At 37.2% G+C, this 21,614-nt stretch overlaps 1 protein-coding gene across 1 annotated transcript in view; it reads left to right on the top strand.

The window, feature by feature from the left end:
• Window positions 1–21,614, top strand: part of CIR1 (corepressor interacting with RBPJ, CIR1) — a 44,189-nt gene that overhangs the window by 988 nt on the left and 21,587 nt on the right. The window contains exons 2-7 of the mRNA XM_024561464.4: window positions 4,925–5,019; window positions 8,154–8,227; window positions 9,501–9,511; window positions 9,601–9,665; window positions 12,288–12,336; window positions 13,175–13,292. Of these exons, the coding sequence (XP_024417232.2) occupies window positions 4,925–5,019; window positions 8,154–8,227; window positions 9,501–9,511; window positions 9,601–9,665; window positions 12,288–12,336; window positions 13,175–13,292 (412 nt within the window). The remainder of the gene's footprint in view (window positions 1–4,924; window positions 5,020–8,153; window positions 8,228–9,500; window positions 9,512–9,600; window positions 9,666–12,287; window positions 12,337–13,174; window positions 13,293–21,614) is intronic.

Here is a 21,614-nt window from a genome sequence, read left to right as displayed (position 1 = left end):
GAGGATTAAATAAGATGGTTTAATAAACGGTTTTAAGTGATAGTTCAAGCAGTTAGCTTCTGATTATATTGGCTTATATATAATCTGATTATATTATATTGTAAGCTTATATTTCATAAGCTTACACAGGACATTGTGTTTGAAGCCCACTAACCATAACAGTTTTTAACCTAGAATGAGTTACTTATTTCCTTAAGTAGTAATAAGTGGCATTTTAAAATAGCTTTAAGAGATAAAGATCAACATTGATTCTGTGGCATGCCTGTGAGGCTTTCTGTGAGTTTTTCTACTTTTCCTGTTTTAAAAAAAATGTTGCGTATTTGTACATCAATTATTTCAGGGTGTTCCTTAAACAACGAAACAGTTCACTCTTGCAGGGGTGTCCAACCTGCGGCTTACAGACAGCATGTGGCCCAGGATGCCTATGAATACGGCCCAACACAATATCATAAATTTACTTAAAACTTCGTTTTCGTTAGTGTTTGTGTATTTGATGTGTGGCCCAAGACAGTTCTTCTTCCAGTGTGGCCAATAGGTTGGACACACCTAGTTAGATAAAGGCTTTGAAACAACATACCACCTAGTACTGTGCCCACCATGGGTGCTCAGTAAAATGTTAGTTGCCCCTACACGTGTACTTATTCTTAGCCTGCTCCCGAAATATTGGTGTTACCCAGGGTTTCATTCTTGGCCTATGTCTTGCTTACTCTGTATGTTTTCTCTAGCAATTGTATCCAATTTCGTATTTTTAATTATCCCTTCTTCACTATTGACTCTCAAAGCTAAAGCCCCAGGTCTCTCCCTCTAGCTCCGGACACCTCATAAACAAGTATATACTAAACAGTTTCATCTTGATACCCCACCGGCATTTCAAACTCAGCATATCTGAAATGGAACTTATCTTTCATCCAATATCTGCTCTTCTTTTTTTACTTACTGTCTAAGATGAGTAGTAAATATAGAGTCTGGCACAAATAGCACCCCCTTTTTTTTACAAAATCATAAGAATGTAATTCTGTAACATAACAATATCACACTCAAACACACCATATGACATTTTAGGTGACTTGTTCAAATTAAAACTATAAATTAGTACACCCATATAGTACCCTACCAACCACACTCATGCAAGCATTACTTCGGCCGGACCTGTAGGTAGTAATCTTATGGGTGGGATGGGAGAGACCCGAGTCAAGGGGCTCTTTCCCCGTCTCTGTTCTTGCCTCACTCACAAGACATGAATTAAAGTGAGAGACAAGTAGAAATGAGATAGCAAGTACATTTATGAAACACACGAGCACAAAGCTGCAGGCAGGCACCCATAAAATTGTTAGTAAATTTATTCTATACACTTGAGCCAAGGCTATAAGTGAGTACTTAGCTAATCTAAGTACACCGACTATTAGGGTTCTGGGGTTATACAACTCTGCTGGCTTCTAGGTTCCCCCATCCTTCCCCCCTTTGGGAATAATGTACAACTACAAAGGCTTGCTTTCCCAGTTAGTAAAGGCTTTTTGTCTTAGTGAAATTGTTGCAGAGGTCCCTTTCCCAGCATAGGCCCCCATCTTCCTCCTGTGTAATTCCCACTTGTGATGTTCAGAACGCCTGGCAATCTTGGTAAGATTGTCACAGAAGCCCCTTTTCTCAGCATGGTCTCAAGGACTCTCCCCTTCTCCTGTGCTATTTTCCTTGCAATACTTGGGACACCTGGCAGTCTTACCAAACCAAGCTCAGGACTGCTGAGTTAATTGATTAGACTTGTTTTCCTTTTGCTTCCAGCCTCCTGTATTAAGTTCTCTGTTAGATTGTAATAGTGAGGGCCCTGCCTTTGTTTCCCCTCTGGCTGCTCATTCCTAGTTGCTACCTAACAGTAACAATCACCCAAGCCAGATTCGCAAGATTCATCCCTTTCCCATCACCCCTTTATCTAGATGGCAAATAAATTCTACTGGTCTCACCTCCCAAATATCTCTTGAATCCTTATCTCCTCTTTGTCACTGCTGCCTGTGTCTTATCTTAGATTCACCATGTTTCACCTGGACTGTTATGTTTTCTAACTGGGTTTTCTGCCTCCCGGTCTTGACCCTTCTCAAATCTGTTCTCTACATAGCTATCAGAATAACTATTTTATTTAGCAGCTTTGCTGAGATATAACCCAAGTGTAGGTTTTCATCACCACCGACCCCAAAACCCGTATCTGTTAGCAGTTCTCCCCAATTTGTCTTTAACCCTCCCTCCTCTTCAGCCCTAGGCAACCACTAATCTGCTTTATGTTTCTATGGATTTTCTGTCCTAGACATTGCATATAAATGAAAAAATATGTGGTCTTTTGTGAAGTACTAGCTTAATTTGCTTAGCATAATGTTTTCAAAGTTTATCCATGTTCAGTGTATCAGTACTACATTTCTTTTTATTGTTGAATATTTGATCGTGTGTATATAGCACATTTTATTTGTTCATTCATCAGTTGGTGAATATTTGGGTTGTTTCCGTAGAGTAGTCTTTTTAAAGAACAAATCGGATCTCTTCCCTCTTCTTATTAATATATCACAGGATTAAGTCCAAGTAATCTGGCTCCAGTTTATTTTTCCTTCTTCATCCCCTACTGCCATTCTCCCACCTCAGATTTTATATGCCAGCAATATCAAACTACTTAATTCAGTTTTATATCTTTGGGCCTTCAACTGAGTTGTTCCCTCTACTGATAATATCTTACCCTGTTTTTTCCTTGGCAACATTTTGATTCTCTTTAAAACCTTATTTAACATGTATGAAGTTACTTGTGTACAGGGTTATTTATTGCAGCGGAGTTTTTAATAGCATAAGATTGGAAATTTCTTAAATGCCCACTAGTACAGCAAGAGATTGGTTAAATAAATGATGCTATAGCCCCACAATAGAATGATAGTCAGCTCTCTGCCCCCTTACCCAAATACAAGAAGGCTTTTTGTTTAGTGATCTGGGGATGATCTCCATGGTATAGAATCATGTACATGTTCTCTGTGTGGATATATGTGTATTTGTATGCAATAAATGTTACCAATATATGAAAAGAGTGAGAAAAGAGTACATGTGTATGTTTTACTACACAGGGTGGGGCAAAAGTAGGTTTACATTTGTTCATATGGAAAATACAATAATTAAAAAATGACGCAGGAATAAACTCTGTGTTTCATGTACTCACAACTGTAAACCTACTCTTGCCCCACCCTGTATATTCTTTTATGTATATATGCATTATAACAGTTTTGAAAGGAGATATATATATATCTCCTTTCAAAATATACACACACACACACACACACACACACACAAGAAATGGATAACATTGGCAACTGTGAATATAGTTACTTAATTTTTAAAAATAAATAACTTTTTAAAACCCAAAGTTCCTGTAAAGTATCCCATTATACCAGCCTTCCATCGTGTTCCCTAAAGTTAGTTAATCACTGTCTTGCTTTATTTTGTTGTGTTGTATGTATTTCTGTTATCCAAATATCAAACTTTATTGTTATTTATATATTCACACCTTCTTCTTTTATTACAAATAGCTTAAAACTACAGAAAAGTTAGTATGATTTTCTATCGGCAGATTTCTTAGCACTTTAAGACAAGAATATGTTTTATTTTTATCCCAGTCTGTGATATTCAATATGCATTTAAGCTCTCGAGCAATTGAGACAAGTAAAATAACTTTATAAAAGCTAAAGCAAATAGGTGGTAGTTATTCTGTTAGAAGTAATATGTTATTCATTAGAATGTTATTAATATTATTCTGCCAAGCATTTCTCTGTTATGACAGTTTGTAATTTAAGCTACAGTGAAAATTCCAAACAGGTGCCTTTTATTGCCTATCCCAAGTGTAGGTTTTTCTTCTATTATAACATTACATTGGTGAGTATAAAGTCAGTGGAAGAAACTTTCAGGAACTTACACCAAAATAAATTTCTGGTTTCTGTCTATGGAGCATTCTCTGTTCATTTCAATATCTGCTTTTATCTCCATATTAATCTTTCCACATCTCAACTCTGTCCCCATAGAACCTTCCTATCTCAGCACTACCAAAGTACTAACAACTACCCTTTTTTTTTTGCTTCTGAAATTGAGTAATGGCAGTCTTGTCCCACACCCTTCTCCCTACACTCATCTGGACACAGTTAATAATTATAATTTTATCAGTGTAAATGTCCTCCAATTTACCTTCTTAAAACTTAGCATGTTTAGAGAAAAAGTTTTGACTTGTTTTTGTTGAATGGAAGTCAAATACTTTGTCCTTTATCCTAAAGGTGGTAGGGAGGCTTTTAAACCTGGAAGTGACACGATAAATATCCTTACATAAGTTGTGTGGGCTTTTTACCTTCACCACATTTATGGTTTTGAGAATTTTACGTAGGGACACATTCAGCCTCTGGTGTTGGTGCCTTTGAAATATCTGATACACCTCTCTCATCTCTTTGTTTCCTCTCTGTCTCTTCCCTTTTTTATACAACTCTTTTTCCTTTCCTTATTTTCCTCTTCCTTGTCCCCCATTTGTCCTCTCTTCAGTGTCAGTGACACCGATTTGTACCCATGGACACTATTTGACTCTACTGGTTGTACCCTGTGTGTTTTCTACTCTAGACTTACTACATGTAGAGAGGTGGTGGTTCTCTGTTAACACAGGGACTGAATGCAAAATTCTGTTGTACCACAGGTGCTCAGAGTGGTTCTCAGTTTGACATTTTTGCTTAGAAGTGTAGCTCTTTTGAGTGGTTGGCTTGAACAACTTGTACAAAAACCACAAATCAGGCTTCAGCTGTATTCTGTGATGGTGTCATTTTGACCAAAATGAATTATGTTGTGAACTATATACAATAGCATTTTATGTTTTATAAAGGAAAGCAAATCTCCCATTTAATTTGAATTTTTCACTTCATTAATTTAGGTATGGATGGCAGAACAGAAAATATCATATGATAAGAAGAAGCAGGAAGAATTAATGCAGCAATATCTTAAAGAACAAGAATCATATGATAATAGGTAAGAAATTCCACTATGCTAGTGATTTTAGAATAATCAATTACATGAGAATGATCCCTAACTGACTCATACTATGAAAGTATCCTGCCACGTACTATGAAAAAGACACATTTATTGAAGAAGATACAAGAAACATAGTACACAGGATGATAATGCCTCAGTCCCCTTCAAATCAGGCACTTTGGGACGACCTTACACAGTTCTCCCAGAGTCTCTTCCACTGTTCAAAACTCTGCAAAATCCCTTGTTGGAATCACCACTAGGTGTGCTGTCTTATTTTCCTGAATCTCATCAATGGTCTGAAATCTCTTCCCTTTCAAAGGTTATTTAAGTTTTGGGAAAAGCCAGAAGTTGCAGGGTACCAAATCTGGGCTTTGGGGGATGGCGGGAGAGGCGGAGTCACCTTGGTGATTTGATGTTTTATTAAAAAACTCTGCATGAGATGTGATTCATGAGCAGGTGCCCTTTCGGGATGAAGCTACCAATCACCAGTTGTCCTTAACTGCAGCCATTTTTGTCTTATTGCATCTCTCAACCAACAAAGAACTTTGAGGTAGTACTCCTTTTTAATTGTTTGGCCTGGAGGGGCATACCCAAGATGGACAACACCTTCCCAATGAAAAAACACGGTTAATATGGTCTTGATCTTGCTGTGACTTTGCCACACTTCTTCAGGCGTGGAGAACCCAGGTAACTTCCATTGGGTCTACTGGGCCTTCATTTCCAAATCATAGCCGTAGACCCACGATCATCTCATTTCCTTCTTGAGGAAATCTGGTTCATTGGTAGCGGTTTGAATGAAGTTATTATCAACTGCAGCTCAATGTTCCTTCTTCTCTGGTTGTAGAAGCCATGTAACAAATTTTGCCATGACACATTTCATGCCAAGATCCTGTGTCAAAATCTCGGACACAGTAGATTTTGGAGTCCCCAGATCAGCTGCTGATTCTCACCCTGTCAGTTGCCAATCTTTGTTGATTGCAGCCCGTTCACATTCAGCATTCTCGGGTTCTGCATGTTGCAGGCCTTCGAGAATATGGATCACTTTCAATGGATTCTTGACCACCTTTGAAGCGTTTGTGCCACATTGTATTTGTACTGCACTTATTGCATTGTCCCTGAAAGTCTTCTGAATCATCTGAATAGTTTCTGCAAAGGAATATTCAAGCTTAACGCAAAATTTGGCACAGATTCATTTCTCTACTCGCTCAGTCATTTTGAATGTGACGGCCATACAGTACACTTGCTCACTGAATGGGTTCTCCCACCCCCACTGACTGGTACAATGAAGTCGTCATTGTTCACGCATGCACATTCCAGTCCACGCTCCTTGGCTGCCAGGTTACATCAGTGTGCACAGACCGTTCTCATCATATTAACAATGACTGTACTTTTTCTAGACAGACCTTGTACATTAAATTAGCCTTTTGAATGGAATGTCTTGATGATAGGATTCTATTCCCTGTGAACCATCTTTACTCTTATATTTGTAGGTGGCCACTACTCATAATTTACATAAAATATATTTATGCGACTCTACATACAGTCTATGATCAAGTTCCAACTTAGGCAAAGCTTAGAAGAACAAGAAAAGTGTATATACAGACTACTGAGACCTCTCACAAAGATATTTCTTTAAAATACACTGAAATAAAAAGATGCAAGGACAACTTCAGAAAATAAAGTGAAGTGTCTTTACTTGACCTGTATGTCATTGTTCTGTTAGTGGCAGGATCCTGGCTGGGGTTCTTCATTGGTTTGTTCCAGCAAAGTACTTACCCTTTAGCTGTTGTCATTTTATATGTATATTGGCAAGTCTAACTCTGAAGCTGGTTTCTCTTGGTTAATGGGGCAAGTGAATGGTGGTGCTTCAGTTACCTGGATCATGCTCTCACTTCTACTCTGTCCTGCTTTTTATCAAAATACAGAACTTAAGCAAAGTAGTACTAAACTATTACTGCTAAATACTCTCTTTAAAATATATTGTATATTGAGAACAAAACTTGAAAAATAAAACTTAGTTCAATTAATTACTTTTCTCACTATTTTTATTTAGTCTGGTTAACTTTTATTGAGTACCTACTTTATGCAAGACGACAACAAGTGGTGTTGTAAGGGCCTATAAAAGTGATAACATAATTCCTCTCTAGCCTCAAAAAAACCTAGAAAGGGATGGATGTGGTTTTCAATGGTGAATATCATAACCGATGTATTGAAAAGGCACTGCTTTAAAACTATAGCATGCTAATATAGGACAGAGTAATTCCATGTGGGATATAACAAGGTAAGACTTCAAGAAAGAGGTGATGTTTAAGCTGAACTATAAAGAATAATAAGGATTTATATTAGTGGTTCTCAACTGAGGACCATTTTTGCCCCACGGGGGACACGTGGCAATGTTGGGACACATTTTTGATTTTCACAACTCGGATTGGGTGCTACCAGCATCTAGTAGGTAAAAACTAGGGATGCTGAAAAACAGCTTATAATGCACAGAACAGCCCCACTCAAAGAGTGATCTAGTCCAAAATGTCAGTAGTACCACCATTGAGAAGCCCTGATTTACATGCAGTAAAAGCTTGTTAAATATCAGCACCGTGGGGAAGTAGAGAGGGTATTCAGGAAACAGTCAATAATTGAGTTAGACTGATAAAGAGATAGTGTAGGTGGGAGAGTAGGTTTGCAACACATTGTAGTGTGTTTATTCTTTATCTTTTAAAAAGAGTTACTTTTTTGCCTTAATAATTAATAAATATTGAAGCTGTTTCTCCTGGAACTTCTCTGCCCATTAATTTTACCATTTATTGGTGGATCTCACTCGCATCAGTTACTACTGTGGTTTTCTAACAGTGATTTTCTATTTCTCTTGTTCCTGCTACATTTTTTCATTTGAATTCCTCTGGAAAGAAAATTTTCCCTGTGTCTCATTTACTTATTATTTAGTCATTTATGTCTATCAATGTGGTCTCATCAGATATTTCAGATGTCATCTAATGAGTGGAGTAAAGTTTTAGAACTTTATTTCTGACAAAAATACCTTAATTCCCTTAGGGTTTTTAGAGGTTGGGGGGACAGTTATTCTGTAAGTTTTTCCTCCTACATAAAATTGTTAACCTTATGTCTTTTTTATGCAGATTGCTTATGGGAGATGAACGTGTAAAGAATGGCCTTAACTTCATGTATGAGGCCCCACCAGGAGCTAAAAAAGGTACTTACCTTATTTCTATTTTTTAGTCTTTGATATGTTTGCAACTAAAGTTTAAGAACTGTTATGACAAACATTTTTTTAAGTGAGTTAATTGGGGTGACACTGGTTACCAAAATTATTCAGGTTTTAGGTGCACGGTTCTACAACACATCTGTGCACTGTACTGTGTGCTCACCACCCAGGTCAGGTCTCCGGCTCTCACCATTTATCTCCCTCACGCCCTCCTCCATCTCCCTTCCACCCCTCTTACCCTGTCAGTCACCACACTGCTGTCAGTGTCCATGAGTTCTTTCTCATTTTTTTTCTCTTTTTCCCAGTCCCTCCAACCCCCCCTACCCAGCCCACCCATGCCCTGAGCTTTCAGCCTGCTCTCTGTCTATGAGTCTGTCTCTGTTTTGCTTGTTAGTTCATTTTGTTCATTAGATTCCACTTGCGAGTGAGATCACGTGGTATTTGTCTTTCTCTGACTGGCTTATTTTACTTAGCATAATGTTCTCCAGGTCTATCCATGCTGTTGCAAAGGGTAAAATTCCCTCCTTTTTTACGACCAAGTAGTATTCCATTGTGTAAATGTACCACAGCTTCTTTATCCATTCATCTACTGATGGACATGTGGGCTACTTCCAAATCTTAGCTATTGTAAATAGTGCTGCAACGAACATAGGGGTGCATATATTCTTTTGAATTCGTGTTTTGAGTTTCTTCAGATAAATTCCCAGAAGTGAAATTGCTGAGTCATAAGGCAGTCCCATTTATAATTCTTTGAGGTAACTAAACATGACATTTTTTTAAGTTGCTCTTTATCTTTTAAAATTGCTATTGTTTTATAAAAATAACCTTTGAAAGTGCTATAATCACTAGAGTAAATACTAAAAGTATTTGTCTAACAGTAATATTTCATGACTTGTCCTTTGAGGAGGAAAAAAAAATCTCAACATCAACAGAATTGCATTTCTTTTTTACAATTTTTGTATATATTTTTACTCTTTACTGAATGAACTTAGAAATAGAAGGCATAATATTCACTGTCAATGAATAATATAAAAGTTTAAAAATTAGGAATTACATGCTTATTGAATATGATCTCTTATTTAATATTTTATCTTATTCTCCAATGATTTGAAATCTGTCTTGTGAAGAAAAAAGTTAAACCAATGAATTCTTACATATAATAATTAAATATCATGATATCATAGTATAGTACATGATAGACTTTTTTGAGGTTTCTAACTTGATCTTCCTTTTTTCCCCATGTTTTTGATATGCAATCAAGAAAACAAAGAGGTAAAGCACTATATTCTATGTTTGAGTTTACTTGCAGTAGATTTTAATTTTATGAAAAAATTGAAAGACTTTTTAATGAATGTTTTTAGAAAGAAGAAACAGAAGGAGAGACTGAATACAAATTTGAATGGCAGAAAGGAGCCCCACGAGAAAAGTAAGAACTGTTTTTTCTTTTAAAATAAAATATATGTGATTAATTTTATCTGCTATCTGCCCTGGCCATGTGGCTCAGTTGGTTAGAATGTCGTCTGTAGACCAGAAGGTTGCAGGGTTTGATTCCTGGTCAGGACACATGCCTAGGTTGTGGGTTTGATCCCTAGTTGGGGTACGTACAAAAAGAAACTAATCGTTGTTCCTTCCCCTCTTTCCTCCCTACCCTTCCCCTCTCTCTAAAATCAATAAGCATATCTTTGGGTGAAGATTAAAAAAAAAATTTTTTTATCTGATGTTCTATCTTGTGTTGCCTTTTCATTCACTAAAGAAGGCATCTAGACTTCCAGTCAAGGTAGAGGCGTAGGTAAACACCGCTCACCTCCTTACACAACCACAGCAAAAATTACAACTAAACTGTAAAACATCTGTCACCCAGAATTGTCAAAAATCGAGCTGTATGAAAGTCCGACAACCGAAGAATTAAAGAAGTCACGTTCATCCACATGGGTGGAAGGGGCAGAGATTTGGAATGGGTGGTCCCACACCCATATGTGGTGGATAAAAATTGGGAGGGATACCTTGGGAATGAGGGATCCTAGCCCCACACTAGACCACCCAGCCCAGGGTTCCAGTGCCAGGAAGATAAGTCCCCATAACTTCTGACTGTAAAAGTCACTGGGGGTTGGGGTGGCAGAAGAAACTGCAGGATTCTCAGGCGTCTTTTTTAAGGGACCCACAGTGGACTTAGGCAGATTCACTCTCTCAGAGCTCCAGCACCAGGGCAGCAGCTTGAAGGGCACCAGAAATATATGGGGAGAAACCGAAGTGTCTGCCATCAGGGTGAATGCTGGTGGACAGCTCCACCCCAGAAAAAAATTCCAGAGGCCAGGCAGCAACCACTGTCCCTTTTCCGAGGCCACCCCCACACAGAGCCACAGAGCAGCAACACCATATCAGAGACTCCATCAGCCTGGTTCATGTGGGTTTCCGTGCCCTGGCAATTACCTAAGGCTCCACCCCATCCAACTTACTGGTCCACTTTTCTACAGTAGAGCGCTTTACTAAGACGGAGTCAAAGCAGCTCTACCTAATACATAAAAACAAACACAAGGGAAGCTACCAAAACAAGGAGGCAAAGAAATATGGCCCAAATGAAAGAATAGAACAAAACTCCAGAAAAAAAAGTAAACAAAATGGAGATAAGATATCAGATGCAGAGTTTAAAACACTAGTTATTAGGATGCTCAAGGAACTCATGGGCACTTCAACAGCATAAAAAAGACCCAGTCTGAAATGAAGGTTATGCTAAGTGAAATAAAAATTTATAGGGAATCACAGTGGAGTGGATGAAGCTGAGAATAAAACTGATTATTTGGAACAGAAGGAGGAAAAAAACATTAAATCAGAAAAACAAAAAGAAAAAAAGAGTCCAAAAACACAAGGTTTGGCTAAGGAACCTCTGGGACAACTTCAAACATACTAACATTTGAATCATAGGGATGCTGGAAGGAGAAGAGAAAGAGCAAGAAATGGAAAACTTATTTGAAAAATAATGAAAGAAAACTTCCCTAATTTAGTGAAGGAAATAGACATGCAAGTACAGGAAGCACACCGAGTCTCAAACAAAGTGGACACAGAGCACCACCAAGACATATCAAAATTAAAATGCCAAAGGTTAAAGATTAAGAATCTTAAAAGCAGCAAGAAAAAAGCAGAGTTACCTACAAAGGAGTTCCCATAAGATTATCAGCAGATTTCTCAAAAGAAACTTTGCAGACAAGAAGGGACTGGCAAGAAATATTCAAAGTGATGAAAACCAAGGACCTACATCCAAGATTACTCTATCCAGCAAAGCTATCATTTAGAATGGAAGGACACATAAAGTGCTTCCTAGACAAGATAAAGCTAAAGGAGTTCCTCATCACGAAGCCATTATTCCATGAAATGTTAAAGGGACTTACTTAAGAAAAAGAAGATCAAAACTATGAACATTTAAATGGCAACAAATTCACAACTATCAACATTTGAGTCTAAAAAACAAACTAAGCAAACCACAGAAAGAGAGTCATAGATATGGAGATCATTTGGAGGGTTATCAGTTGGGAGTGGGAAGGAGAATGGGGGAAAGGTAAAAGGATTAAGCAGTATTAACTGATAGGCACAGAATAGATGGGGATGTTAAGAACAGTATAGGAAATGGAGTAGCCAAGGAACTTATATGCATGACCCATGATCATGAACTAAGGGGGGGGATTGCCAGAGGGAATGGGGGTTACTGGGTGGAGGGGGGCAAAGGGAGGAAAATTGGGAACAATGTAATAGCATAATCAATAACATATTTTTACAAAAAGGCATCTAATATGAAAGTATTTTCAATAATTTGTCTTACACAATTTTCTTGATATAGTATTAGTTTTATTTTTTCATTTTTTAAAATTATTATCATTAGCCTGGACACTTAATAACTAAGTGGTATTTGAAAATACTAAATAATTTTTTTAATTCTATATATTTCAGTTACATTTTTTGTAATGTATCTAGAACTATAAAACTTTTTCAGAATAACTGCTGTTTATTAAGTTATTCTTAATATTGTGTTTGTACATATTTCTCTACTTAATAGATATGCCAAAGATGACATGAACATCCGAGATCAGCCCTTTGGCATTCAGGCAAGTGACACATATTTTACTCTAAAAATAATTTTTATTTAATAAGTACTTCTTTATGTTGTTGCCCGAAAGGTATTGAAGATGCGCAGGGGCTCTGTGGTTTCTCTTTGTATCAGACAATAGGAGGACTAGGGGAGAAAATGTTAAATGTAGTAGACACATTCTTGAAAGATAGAAATCCAAGTTTTGTAGTAAAGTTTGTAATGAAATGGTTTCTGCAGTTTTCAAGGAATTTGGAAAATTAGCTCAAGGTCCAGAAAAGATGCAAAACTGTTTGTCTTGAACTGGGACAAGCTGTCATCAGAGGACTATATCCTCGTTACAGATAACATTTTTTGGAACGCTGCCATACTCGTTTACTGATTGTCTTGTGGCTGCTTTCCAGCTACAGTGGCAGTTGAATAGTTGCAACAGAGACCTCTGGCTCATAAAGCTTAAAGTATTTACTACCTAGCCCTTTATGAAAAGTTTGCCAACCCCTGGTTCAAGAAATTGAAATTTCAAAGGAAACTTTTTAAAATTAGAGAATTTAAGATTAAGCCATAACATAATTCTTTTTTGGAATTTTACCATTTCTTTTTGGATGACATTATTTTATTGCCGTAAAATAAGAGTCAAAAAGAAATAGATATAATTTAGCTTAGCTTTTAGGCAGAATTTATAGTAAAAGATTTTTGTATTTGTATTAAATTATAAAATATGGTTATGAAGTGTCTTTCTCTGGAGATCTTTTAAAAATTAGAATAATTTAACTTAAATTCTGTCAAGGAGTAGAGAATTGAACATTGGTTAGATTCTTAGTATTTTAATAACCAAAATCACTTTCACTGTTTCTCAGGTTCGAAATGTGAGGTGCATTAAGTGTCACAAATGGGGTCATGTCAACACAGATCGAGAATGTCCTTTGTTTGGCCTTTCTGGAATCAATGCAAGTTCAGTTCCTACTGATGGCTCAGGTAGGCACTAGACACAATTTATTTGTGTGTTTTAGAATATACATCAACGAAAAATAAGGAAAAATAAAATAACATTTTCCTCTAATCTCTCTGGGTATTGTTTCAGTAGGGTTGGGTTGGGTTTTTTGGACTAAGGCACATTCTCAAAATATAGTCAATGGGAAACTCTGATCATGTTTTGAATCTGAAAGGCAGTATATCAGAATTAAGTTTAATGTTTCTAGCCAACGGCCCCTATGCAAGATATATTAAACATAGTTTATTAGGCTACTAGCCTAAATATAGCAGGAAGAAATGGTTCTCATTTTTATGTCCTCCTGAATTGTAAAAGTAGGTTGATCTAGAAGCCTCAGAAATCACCACTCTTTAGTTCAGAGATAAAATGAAAATTGAGTTTTAAAGATGTTAACTAGCCCTGGGTGGTGTGGCACAGTGGATTGAACGCCAGCCTGTGAACCGATACATAACTGGTTCGATTCCCAGTCCGGGTACATGCCTGGGTTGTCAGCCAGGTCCCCAGTTGAAGGCAGGTGAGAGGCAACCGATCCATGTATCTCTTTCATATTGATGTTTCTCTTCCTCCCTTTTTCCCCTCCCTTCTCCTCCCTCTAAAAGTAAATAAATAAAATCTTTAAAAAAAAAAGAGTATATTAAAAAATAAATAAAAGATGTTAACTATGTTAAAATTGATGTTTACTTGAAAATTATTTACCTTCCTGCATATTATTATGTATCTAAGAAAAATTGGTCTAATTTGGTTTGTATTATTTGGGTTCTCTTTATAAAAAGATATTAAAACTGAGAAGTTTAAGTTAAATTTATCAGTGCCTTGTTAGTATATTACTGCGACAGCCACACTAGTCCAACCATAACTCATGATAAAGTATAGTAGAAATAACCTGCTTAACCCTATAATATTACACAAGTTATTTCACTTTTATCAGCTTCAACTCTTCATTGTAACATGAAGATTTGAGCCCTAGCTGGGCATCTCAGTTGGTTAGAGTATCGTCCCAATATGCTAAGGTTGTGGGTTCAATCCCTGCTTGGGGCACATACAAGAAGCAACCAATGAATGCACGGATAGGTGAAACAATAAATCAATGTTTCTCTGTCTCTCCCTTGCTTTCTCTCTAAAATTAATAAATAAAAAATTTTAAATAGGGATTTGATAGTATAACTAGGGGTTTTTAGCATTTTTTAAACAGCTATAAAACATTTTTTGTGTGTGTGTCTTTAATTTTTTTTTAAAGATATGTAATTTGAAACCCAGTATTTTTTCTGTCTTTAACTTTTTTTTTAAGATAATCTAATTTGAAACCCAGTATATAGAACATATAAAGGCAGAGCTGCTCTATTTAAGCAAATATTCTGGTCATGAGCCCAATCCTCAGTTCATCTAGGCCTCTGATGCACCTCTTTACACTCCCTGTGTCATCCATCCACTGCCACCTCTGAGCCCAAGGGTCACCCTCAGTCAGCATATGACTTCCAGCCTCTCTTCTGTAGCTAGAGATCCTGCTTCCTTCCAGCAAGCCAAATCCAAGCTGTAGGATTCAAGATGCCAGTTCTCTTATTAGGAGTTTAACAATTTGATCCATTATCACGTTTGACATTATTTCTTTAATAGTGTTAATAGATGTCAGAATGAGTAGAGGAAGTACACAAATAGAATATTACATTGAGTTTTTTAAATCCTTATTGCTCTAAAAAAACATAGAAGCCACATTTTAAGTAAGAGAAAACTATTTACTCAGTGGTGAGAGAGTATTGATACAGACCTTGGTCTGACCACCTCTGACAAAAAGAACATCCCATGGATGCCACAATGCAGTACCTCCAAGCCCACATACTATGATCCTTACTCCCCTGCTACTACCCAGTTGGTGAAAGAAGGGTGAGAGGCTTTAAAGAAATAAAGCCCCAAAGGACATAGGGGTGGAGTAGGTCATATATGAAGAACCCATTGGCTCAGATATTTCCGACCATTAGTTTTAGTCACAGGGATCTGTTATTACATATGAAAGTTATGTTCTGTTTTCTGGAAGGAGTTGTGTCTTTCTCATTTTTTCCTTCACTCCAACCTCGTGGTGCCCTTTCAATTGCATGACTCCTGTGTTGGCGAGGGGCGGGCAGTGGTGGTAGCTGTCTGTTCCTTGGCCTCATCTTGGATCCTACTCCGAGAGAATGAGGAAGATAGACTCCAGACTTAGCCCTCACATATGTCCTTGAAAGGACATTTTACATACTGACTTGAAAGGGCATACATAAAATGTCCTTTCAAGTCAATATGAAAGAGAGCAAAATAGCAAAGGACATAAATATTGGTGGTTTATAAAAGGAGGAATCCAAGTAGTCATAAAATCTATGACAATATTTTCAACAACATTAATAACCAAAGAAATGAAAACTAAAGTAATATATTATCTTTTTGCCCATCAAATTGGTAAAGATTTAAAACAACTATATGTCCAGTGTTAAAGCAAATATGGTAAAATTAACATTTTAATCCGCTGTTGATAAATTGAAGCAGCCCAAGAGTCATTTGATGATATGTATCAAAAGCCTTAAAAACATGCATATTTTTACCTACAAATTCCACTTCCAGGGATTTATAATAAGAAAGTGGTAAAGCAGATGCTCAAAGGTTTATAGTGATGAAATGTTAGAAACAACCCTAAATGTTCATCAGTGAAGGTAAAATAAACTCCCTTGTTCAACAGTTATTTATGGCGCACTTAACTCTGTGGCAGGTATTTTTCTAGGCTCTGGGAAAACAATGTCAAGACAGAAAAGGCCCTTACTTTCATTATATGGGAAATGACACAAATTTTTTTCTAAAATCCTAGGAAGGATTTTTTAAAAGATTTTATTTTTAGAGAGAGGGGAAGGGAGGGAAAAAGAGGGAAAGAAACATCGATGTGAGTGGGGGGGTAGATTCAGACAACTGTAATTGAACAATAAAATAATTTAAAAAAAAAAGAAACATCGATGTGAGAGAGAAGCATCTATCCATTGACTCTCATACACACCCCAACCAGAGACCCAGCCCACAACCCAGGCATGTGCCCTGGGCAGAAATTAGCTGGTGACCTTCCACTTCATGGGGCAATGCCCAACCAACTGAGCCACACTAGTCAGGGCAGTGGGGAGTAACGTTTGATTAAGTGGTCAGGAAGGCCTTTTTGGAGTAAGTGACATTAAACTGAGATCTCTAAATGACAGGAAAAATGCAGCTATGCAAGATCTGAGAGGAGAGCATGTGGCATCTCAGACAGAAAGAACAGCCTTCCACACACAGGGAACCATAAATTCAGAGAAGTAGTGTACTTAGTGGCTAAGAGCACAGACTGTGGAGCAATGGAGGTACTAAATGCCTGATCTAGAACCCCTGATCTGCTGCTTAGCAGCCATGTAACTTTAAACAGACTGCTTAACCACTCTGTGAGGTGTAAGTGTGAGAACAGGTACTGGTAAATATCTGAGAATATCTGAAAAGCACTGAACTGTATGATAAAATTATGATAAAAACAAATCAGTAACTTTTACCGTCGCTGATACCATGTAAGACGATGTACCATGTATTTCTGATGTACCATCACAGTTGAGACCCATCAGCTTCAGCTTTATGTAGGAACAATTGAATATATGGGAAACAGTACTTTTATTTATCTGTTCTTTTATTTGTTTAAATTGTGTTTTATTAATATTACACAGTCATGAATTTATCCTAAAAGAATAATCATGGATATGCCCAAAGATTTTATGCAAAGTATGAGTCTAATAGTAAAAGAAAGAGAGAACCTAAATACCTAATAAAAGGATATTAGGTGAATAATTACGAGATGTTAACAAAGGAATGCTACTGTGCAGCCATTAAAAATGATATGAAGACTGCTTAATGGTATGCATGTTGTTTTTAACATTGGTCAAATTAAAAACAGATTTTATTTAATCTTTTTTTATTTTTATTTTTTAAATTATTTTATTGTTGTTCAATTACAGTTGTCTGCATTTTCTCCCCCCCCCCACCCCATCCAAACCCACCTCCCTCCCCTGCTTCCACCCTCCCCCTTGGTTTTGTCCATGTGTCCTTTAGAGTAGTTCCTGAAAACCCTTCTCCTCACTGTCCCCTCCCCACTCCCCTCTGGCTATTGTTAGATTGTTCTTAACTTCAATGTCTCTGGTTATATTTTGTTTGCTTTTTTCTTCTGTTGATTATGTTCCAGTTAAAGGTGAGATCATATGGTATTTGTCCCTCACTGCCTGGCTTATTTCACTTAGCATAATGCTCTCCAGTTCCATCCATGCTGTTGCAAAGGGTATAAGCTCCTTCTTTCTCTCTGCTGCACAGAATTCCATTGTGTAAATGTACCATAGTTTTTGGATCCACTCATTTGCTGATGGGCACTTAGGTTGCTTCCAGCACTTGGCTATTGTAAATTGTGCTGCTATGAACATTGGGGTGCATAGGTTCTTTTGGATTGGTGTTTCAGGATTCTTAGGCTATCATCCCGGCAGCAGAATTGCTGGGTCAAAAGGCAGTTCCATTTTTAGTTTTCTGAGGAAATTCCATACTGTTTTCCACAGTGGCCTCACCAGTCTGCATTCCCACCAACAATGTACTAGGGTTCCCTTTTCTCTGCATCCTCTCCAACATTTGTTTGTTGATTTGTTTATGTTGGCCACTCTGACTGGTGTGAGATGGTACCTCATTGTGGTTTCAATTTGCATCTCTCTGATGGCTAGTGAAGCTGAGCATCTTTCCATGTGTCTCTGGGCCCTCTGTGTGTTCTCCTTGGAGAAGTGTCTGTTTTGAGTCCTTTGCCCATTTTTTAATTGGGTTGTTTGTCTTCCTGGAGTGGCATCGTGTGAGTTCTTTATATATTTTGGAGATCGGGCCCTTGTCTGATGTATCATGGCAAATATGTTTTCCCATACGGTTGGTTCTCTTTTTATTTTAATGCTGTTTTCTTTAGCCATGCAGAAGCTTAAAAAAGCAGATTTTAAAACAAAGTAGTTATCCATTGGAGTTTCTTTTTTTTATCTTTAGGTAACATATAGACAGATACTTTTAGAAAAATGCCTGGAAGGTGATTTCCCAAAATATTAACAGCAGTTGTACATTTATAATTTTTCAGTGAATGTTATTTTAGAAGAATTTAAAATTATAGATAGAAATATGTTATTTTAAATTGTATTGCTCAATTAATACCTTTAAAGTTTGACCTGAATTTAATAGGGTCACTTAACTCTAACAGAAACTCTTAAAGGTTTCTCAAAAACAAAATAAAAATTCTACTATATCAAATAGGAAAGCAGATAATAATGATGTTGTATTCTGAGTTTGCAGTTAAAAACAAACTCCCAATTTTCTAATCCACTTGCTGATTCAAGCTAAAAAAAAAATCTTTTCATTTAAAAAAAATCACCTATTGAATAATGTCTCACCAGTGAAGAGAGATTATTTTTGCAATAAGGCAATTTCAGTGGACGTGGTTATCATGGGATAATCACACCCCTGGGGTATATAGCCTTTTGCCTGTAATCTCCCAGGAGTGTAATTATTTCATGATAACCATACCCCCTGGTGTTGCATTATTTCTATTATGAAATTCTTAGTTTAGTGTATAAAGTAACTTACTTTGATCACTGGAAACGGCAAGGTGCTGTTAGAATGTTCCAGCTGTGAGGTTTACAGAGACCAGCTATAAGATTTCCTTCTCCTTTACAAAGTAAAATTAGGCAATCAAAATGCTTCTTTTGGCTAAGCTGGTTTAGAATCTCTTCTATTGACAAGATCATCTGAACTTTGTAAGTTTTCATCCATTCTAGATACATCCAAATTATATGCAAAACTTGCAAGCTTCAGTGGTGACTGAATTTTTATGAAATATTTTTATATTATAACATAATTAAATGGCCCTCCCACCTGGCTTTTTTCTGCGGCCCTTATTCTTATCATAGACTGTTACCATTGTGATTCATGTTTTCAATGTATGTCAAAGTTAAACATTTTTAAATTTGCAGTGGGGTTTTCAACAAAGCAAGTGGGTTTCTTTGGGGAGGGGGGTTGTTTGTATTTTTGCTTTCTTCATAGATTTCATAGTTACATATGTCTGTATACTTCTAATCTTTTTGTTTTAATCTTGTTTGTGTTTTTTCTTAGTACTTTTTTTTACAGCAGTTTTAGGTTCACAACAATATTGAGAGGAAAGTACAGAGATTTCCTATATACCCTACACCCCACAAATGCATAGCCTCCCTCATTATCAACCTAAGAGAGTAGTATCTTTGTTACAGTTGGTGAACCTACATTGACACATTATTGTGACCCAAAGTGCCTAGTCCACCTAAGGGCTCACTCTTTGTGTTGTGCGTTCTATGGGTTTGGACAAATGTATGATGACATGTATCCACCACTATAGTACCATACAGAGTGGTTTCACTGCCCTAAAAATCCTCTTTGTTCTGCCTGTTTATCCTTCTCTCCCCACCAACAATTGATCTTTTTCCTGTCTCCATAGTTTTGCCTTTTCTTGAAAGTCATATAGTTGGAATAATATAGTGTGTGGCCTTTTCATATTGGCTTCTTTCACTTAGCTATATGCATTTAAGTTTCCTCCATGTTTTTCATGGCTTCATAAGTCATTTTTTCTCAGTGCTGAATTTCATTGTCTGGATGTGTTACAGTTTATTGATCCATTCACCTACTGAAGAGCATCTTAGTTACTTTCAAGTTTTGGCAATTATGAATAAAACTGCTATATGCAGGTTTTCATGTGGTCATAAGTTTTCAGCTCCTTTGGGTCAATACCAATGAGTATGATTTCTGGATTGTGTGGTAAGAGTATGTTTAGTTTTATAAGAAATTGCAGACTGTCTTCCAAAATGGCTATACCATTTTGCATGCCCACCAGCAATGAATGGGAGTTCCCATTGCTCCTGTACATCCTCGCCAGCATTTTGCATTGTCAGCGTTAGGAATTTTGGCTAATAGATCTGTAGTGGTATCCCATTTTGCATTTCCCCGATGACATGATGAAGCACATCTTTTTTTAAATTTATTTTTCCATTACCATTTATCCCCCCATACCCTCTTCTACTTCCACTCACCCCTCTTCCCACTGCAGTCACCACACTGCTGTCAGTTCCATGAGTTCTTTCTCTTTTTTTCTCTTTTTTGCTCAGTCCCTCCATTCCCCCTAACAGGCCTCCAGCTGTTAGCCTGCTCTCTATGAGCGTGTCTCTATTATTTTTAGAGAGAGAAGAAGGGAGGGAGAAAGAGAGGGAGAGGAACACTGATGTGTGAGAGAAACATCAATCCATTGCCTCTCCCATGTGCCCCAACTGGGGACAAGGCCCACAACCCATGCATGTACCCTGACTGGGAGTTGAACCAGTAACTGTTCACCTTTCAGAATGACACCCAACCCCCTGAGCCACACTGATCAAGGCAAATCTTGTCTCTATTTTGCTTGTTTGTTCAGTTTGTTCATTAGGTTCCACATATGAGTGAAATCATATGGTAATTGTCTTTGTCTGACTGGCTTATTTCACTTAGCATAATAGTTTCCAGTTCCATCCATGTTGTTGCAAAGGGTAAAAGTTTCTTCTTTTTTGCAGCCAAGTAGTATACCATTGACAGCTCATCTTTTCATATGCTTATTTGCCATCTGTATATCTTCTTGGTGAGGTGTCTGTTAAGGCTGTTAGATCTTTTTTCTTGAGCAAGTGTTTTTAAAACAGCTTTATTAAGTTATAGTTTATACACCATACAGTTCACCTGTTTAAAGTGTACAATTCAGTAGCTTTGAATTCAGTGGCTTTTAGTTTGTATATTCACAGAATCGTATGTTCATCACCACAGTTTTAGAACATTTTCATTGCTCCAGTAGGAAACTTCACACTCCCTAGTCTCCCTATAAAATGCCCCTATTGGGACATTTTATATAAATGGAATCATACAGTATATTGTAAAGAAAGTTGTTTTAATATCTCTTTCTTTGCCTTTAAATTTTACCCTTTAACACAATGAAAATTGCATTGCTTCTCCCCGACCCACACCCAAAATACATACTTCCCAGCATCCTCTTTCTTCCCGTGGAATCTGGACACTGATGTGCAACAATATGCACAGACTATGTATTGTTAACCAGGGAACTTCACTCAAGCTGTCCAGAGCTTTTATTAGGGTTTAATTATATAGGCATGAATGATGGGATCTTTGGCCGTGTGGGTGAACTCAGTCTCTAGTCCCTGTGCCTTTCCTGCAGGTCAGACTGGTAATCATGTGGCTCAAAGGACCAGCCCTCTAGAATC

This window comes from Desmodus rotundus, chromosome 2 (assembly GCF_022682495.2).
Source record: "Desmodus rotundus isolate HL8 chromosome 2, HLdesRot8A.1, whole genome shotgun sequence".
NCBI classification, from domain to species: domain Eukaryota; kingdom Metazoa; phylum Chordata; class Mammalia; order Chiroptera; family Phyllostomidae; genus Desmodus; species Desmodus rotundus.
This window is presented reverse-complemented; position numbering and strand designations above follow the sequence as displayed.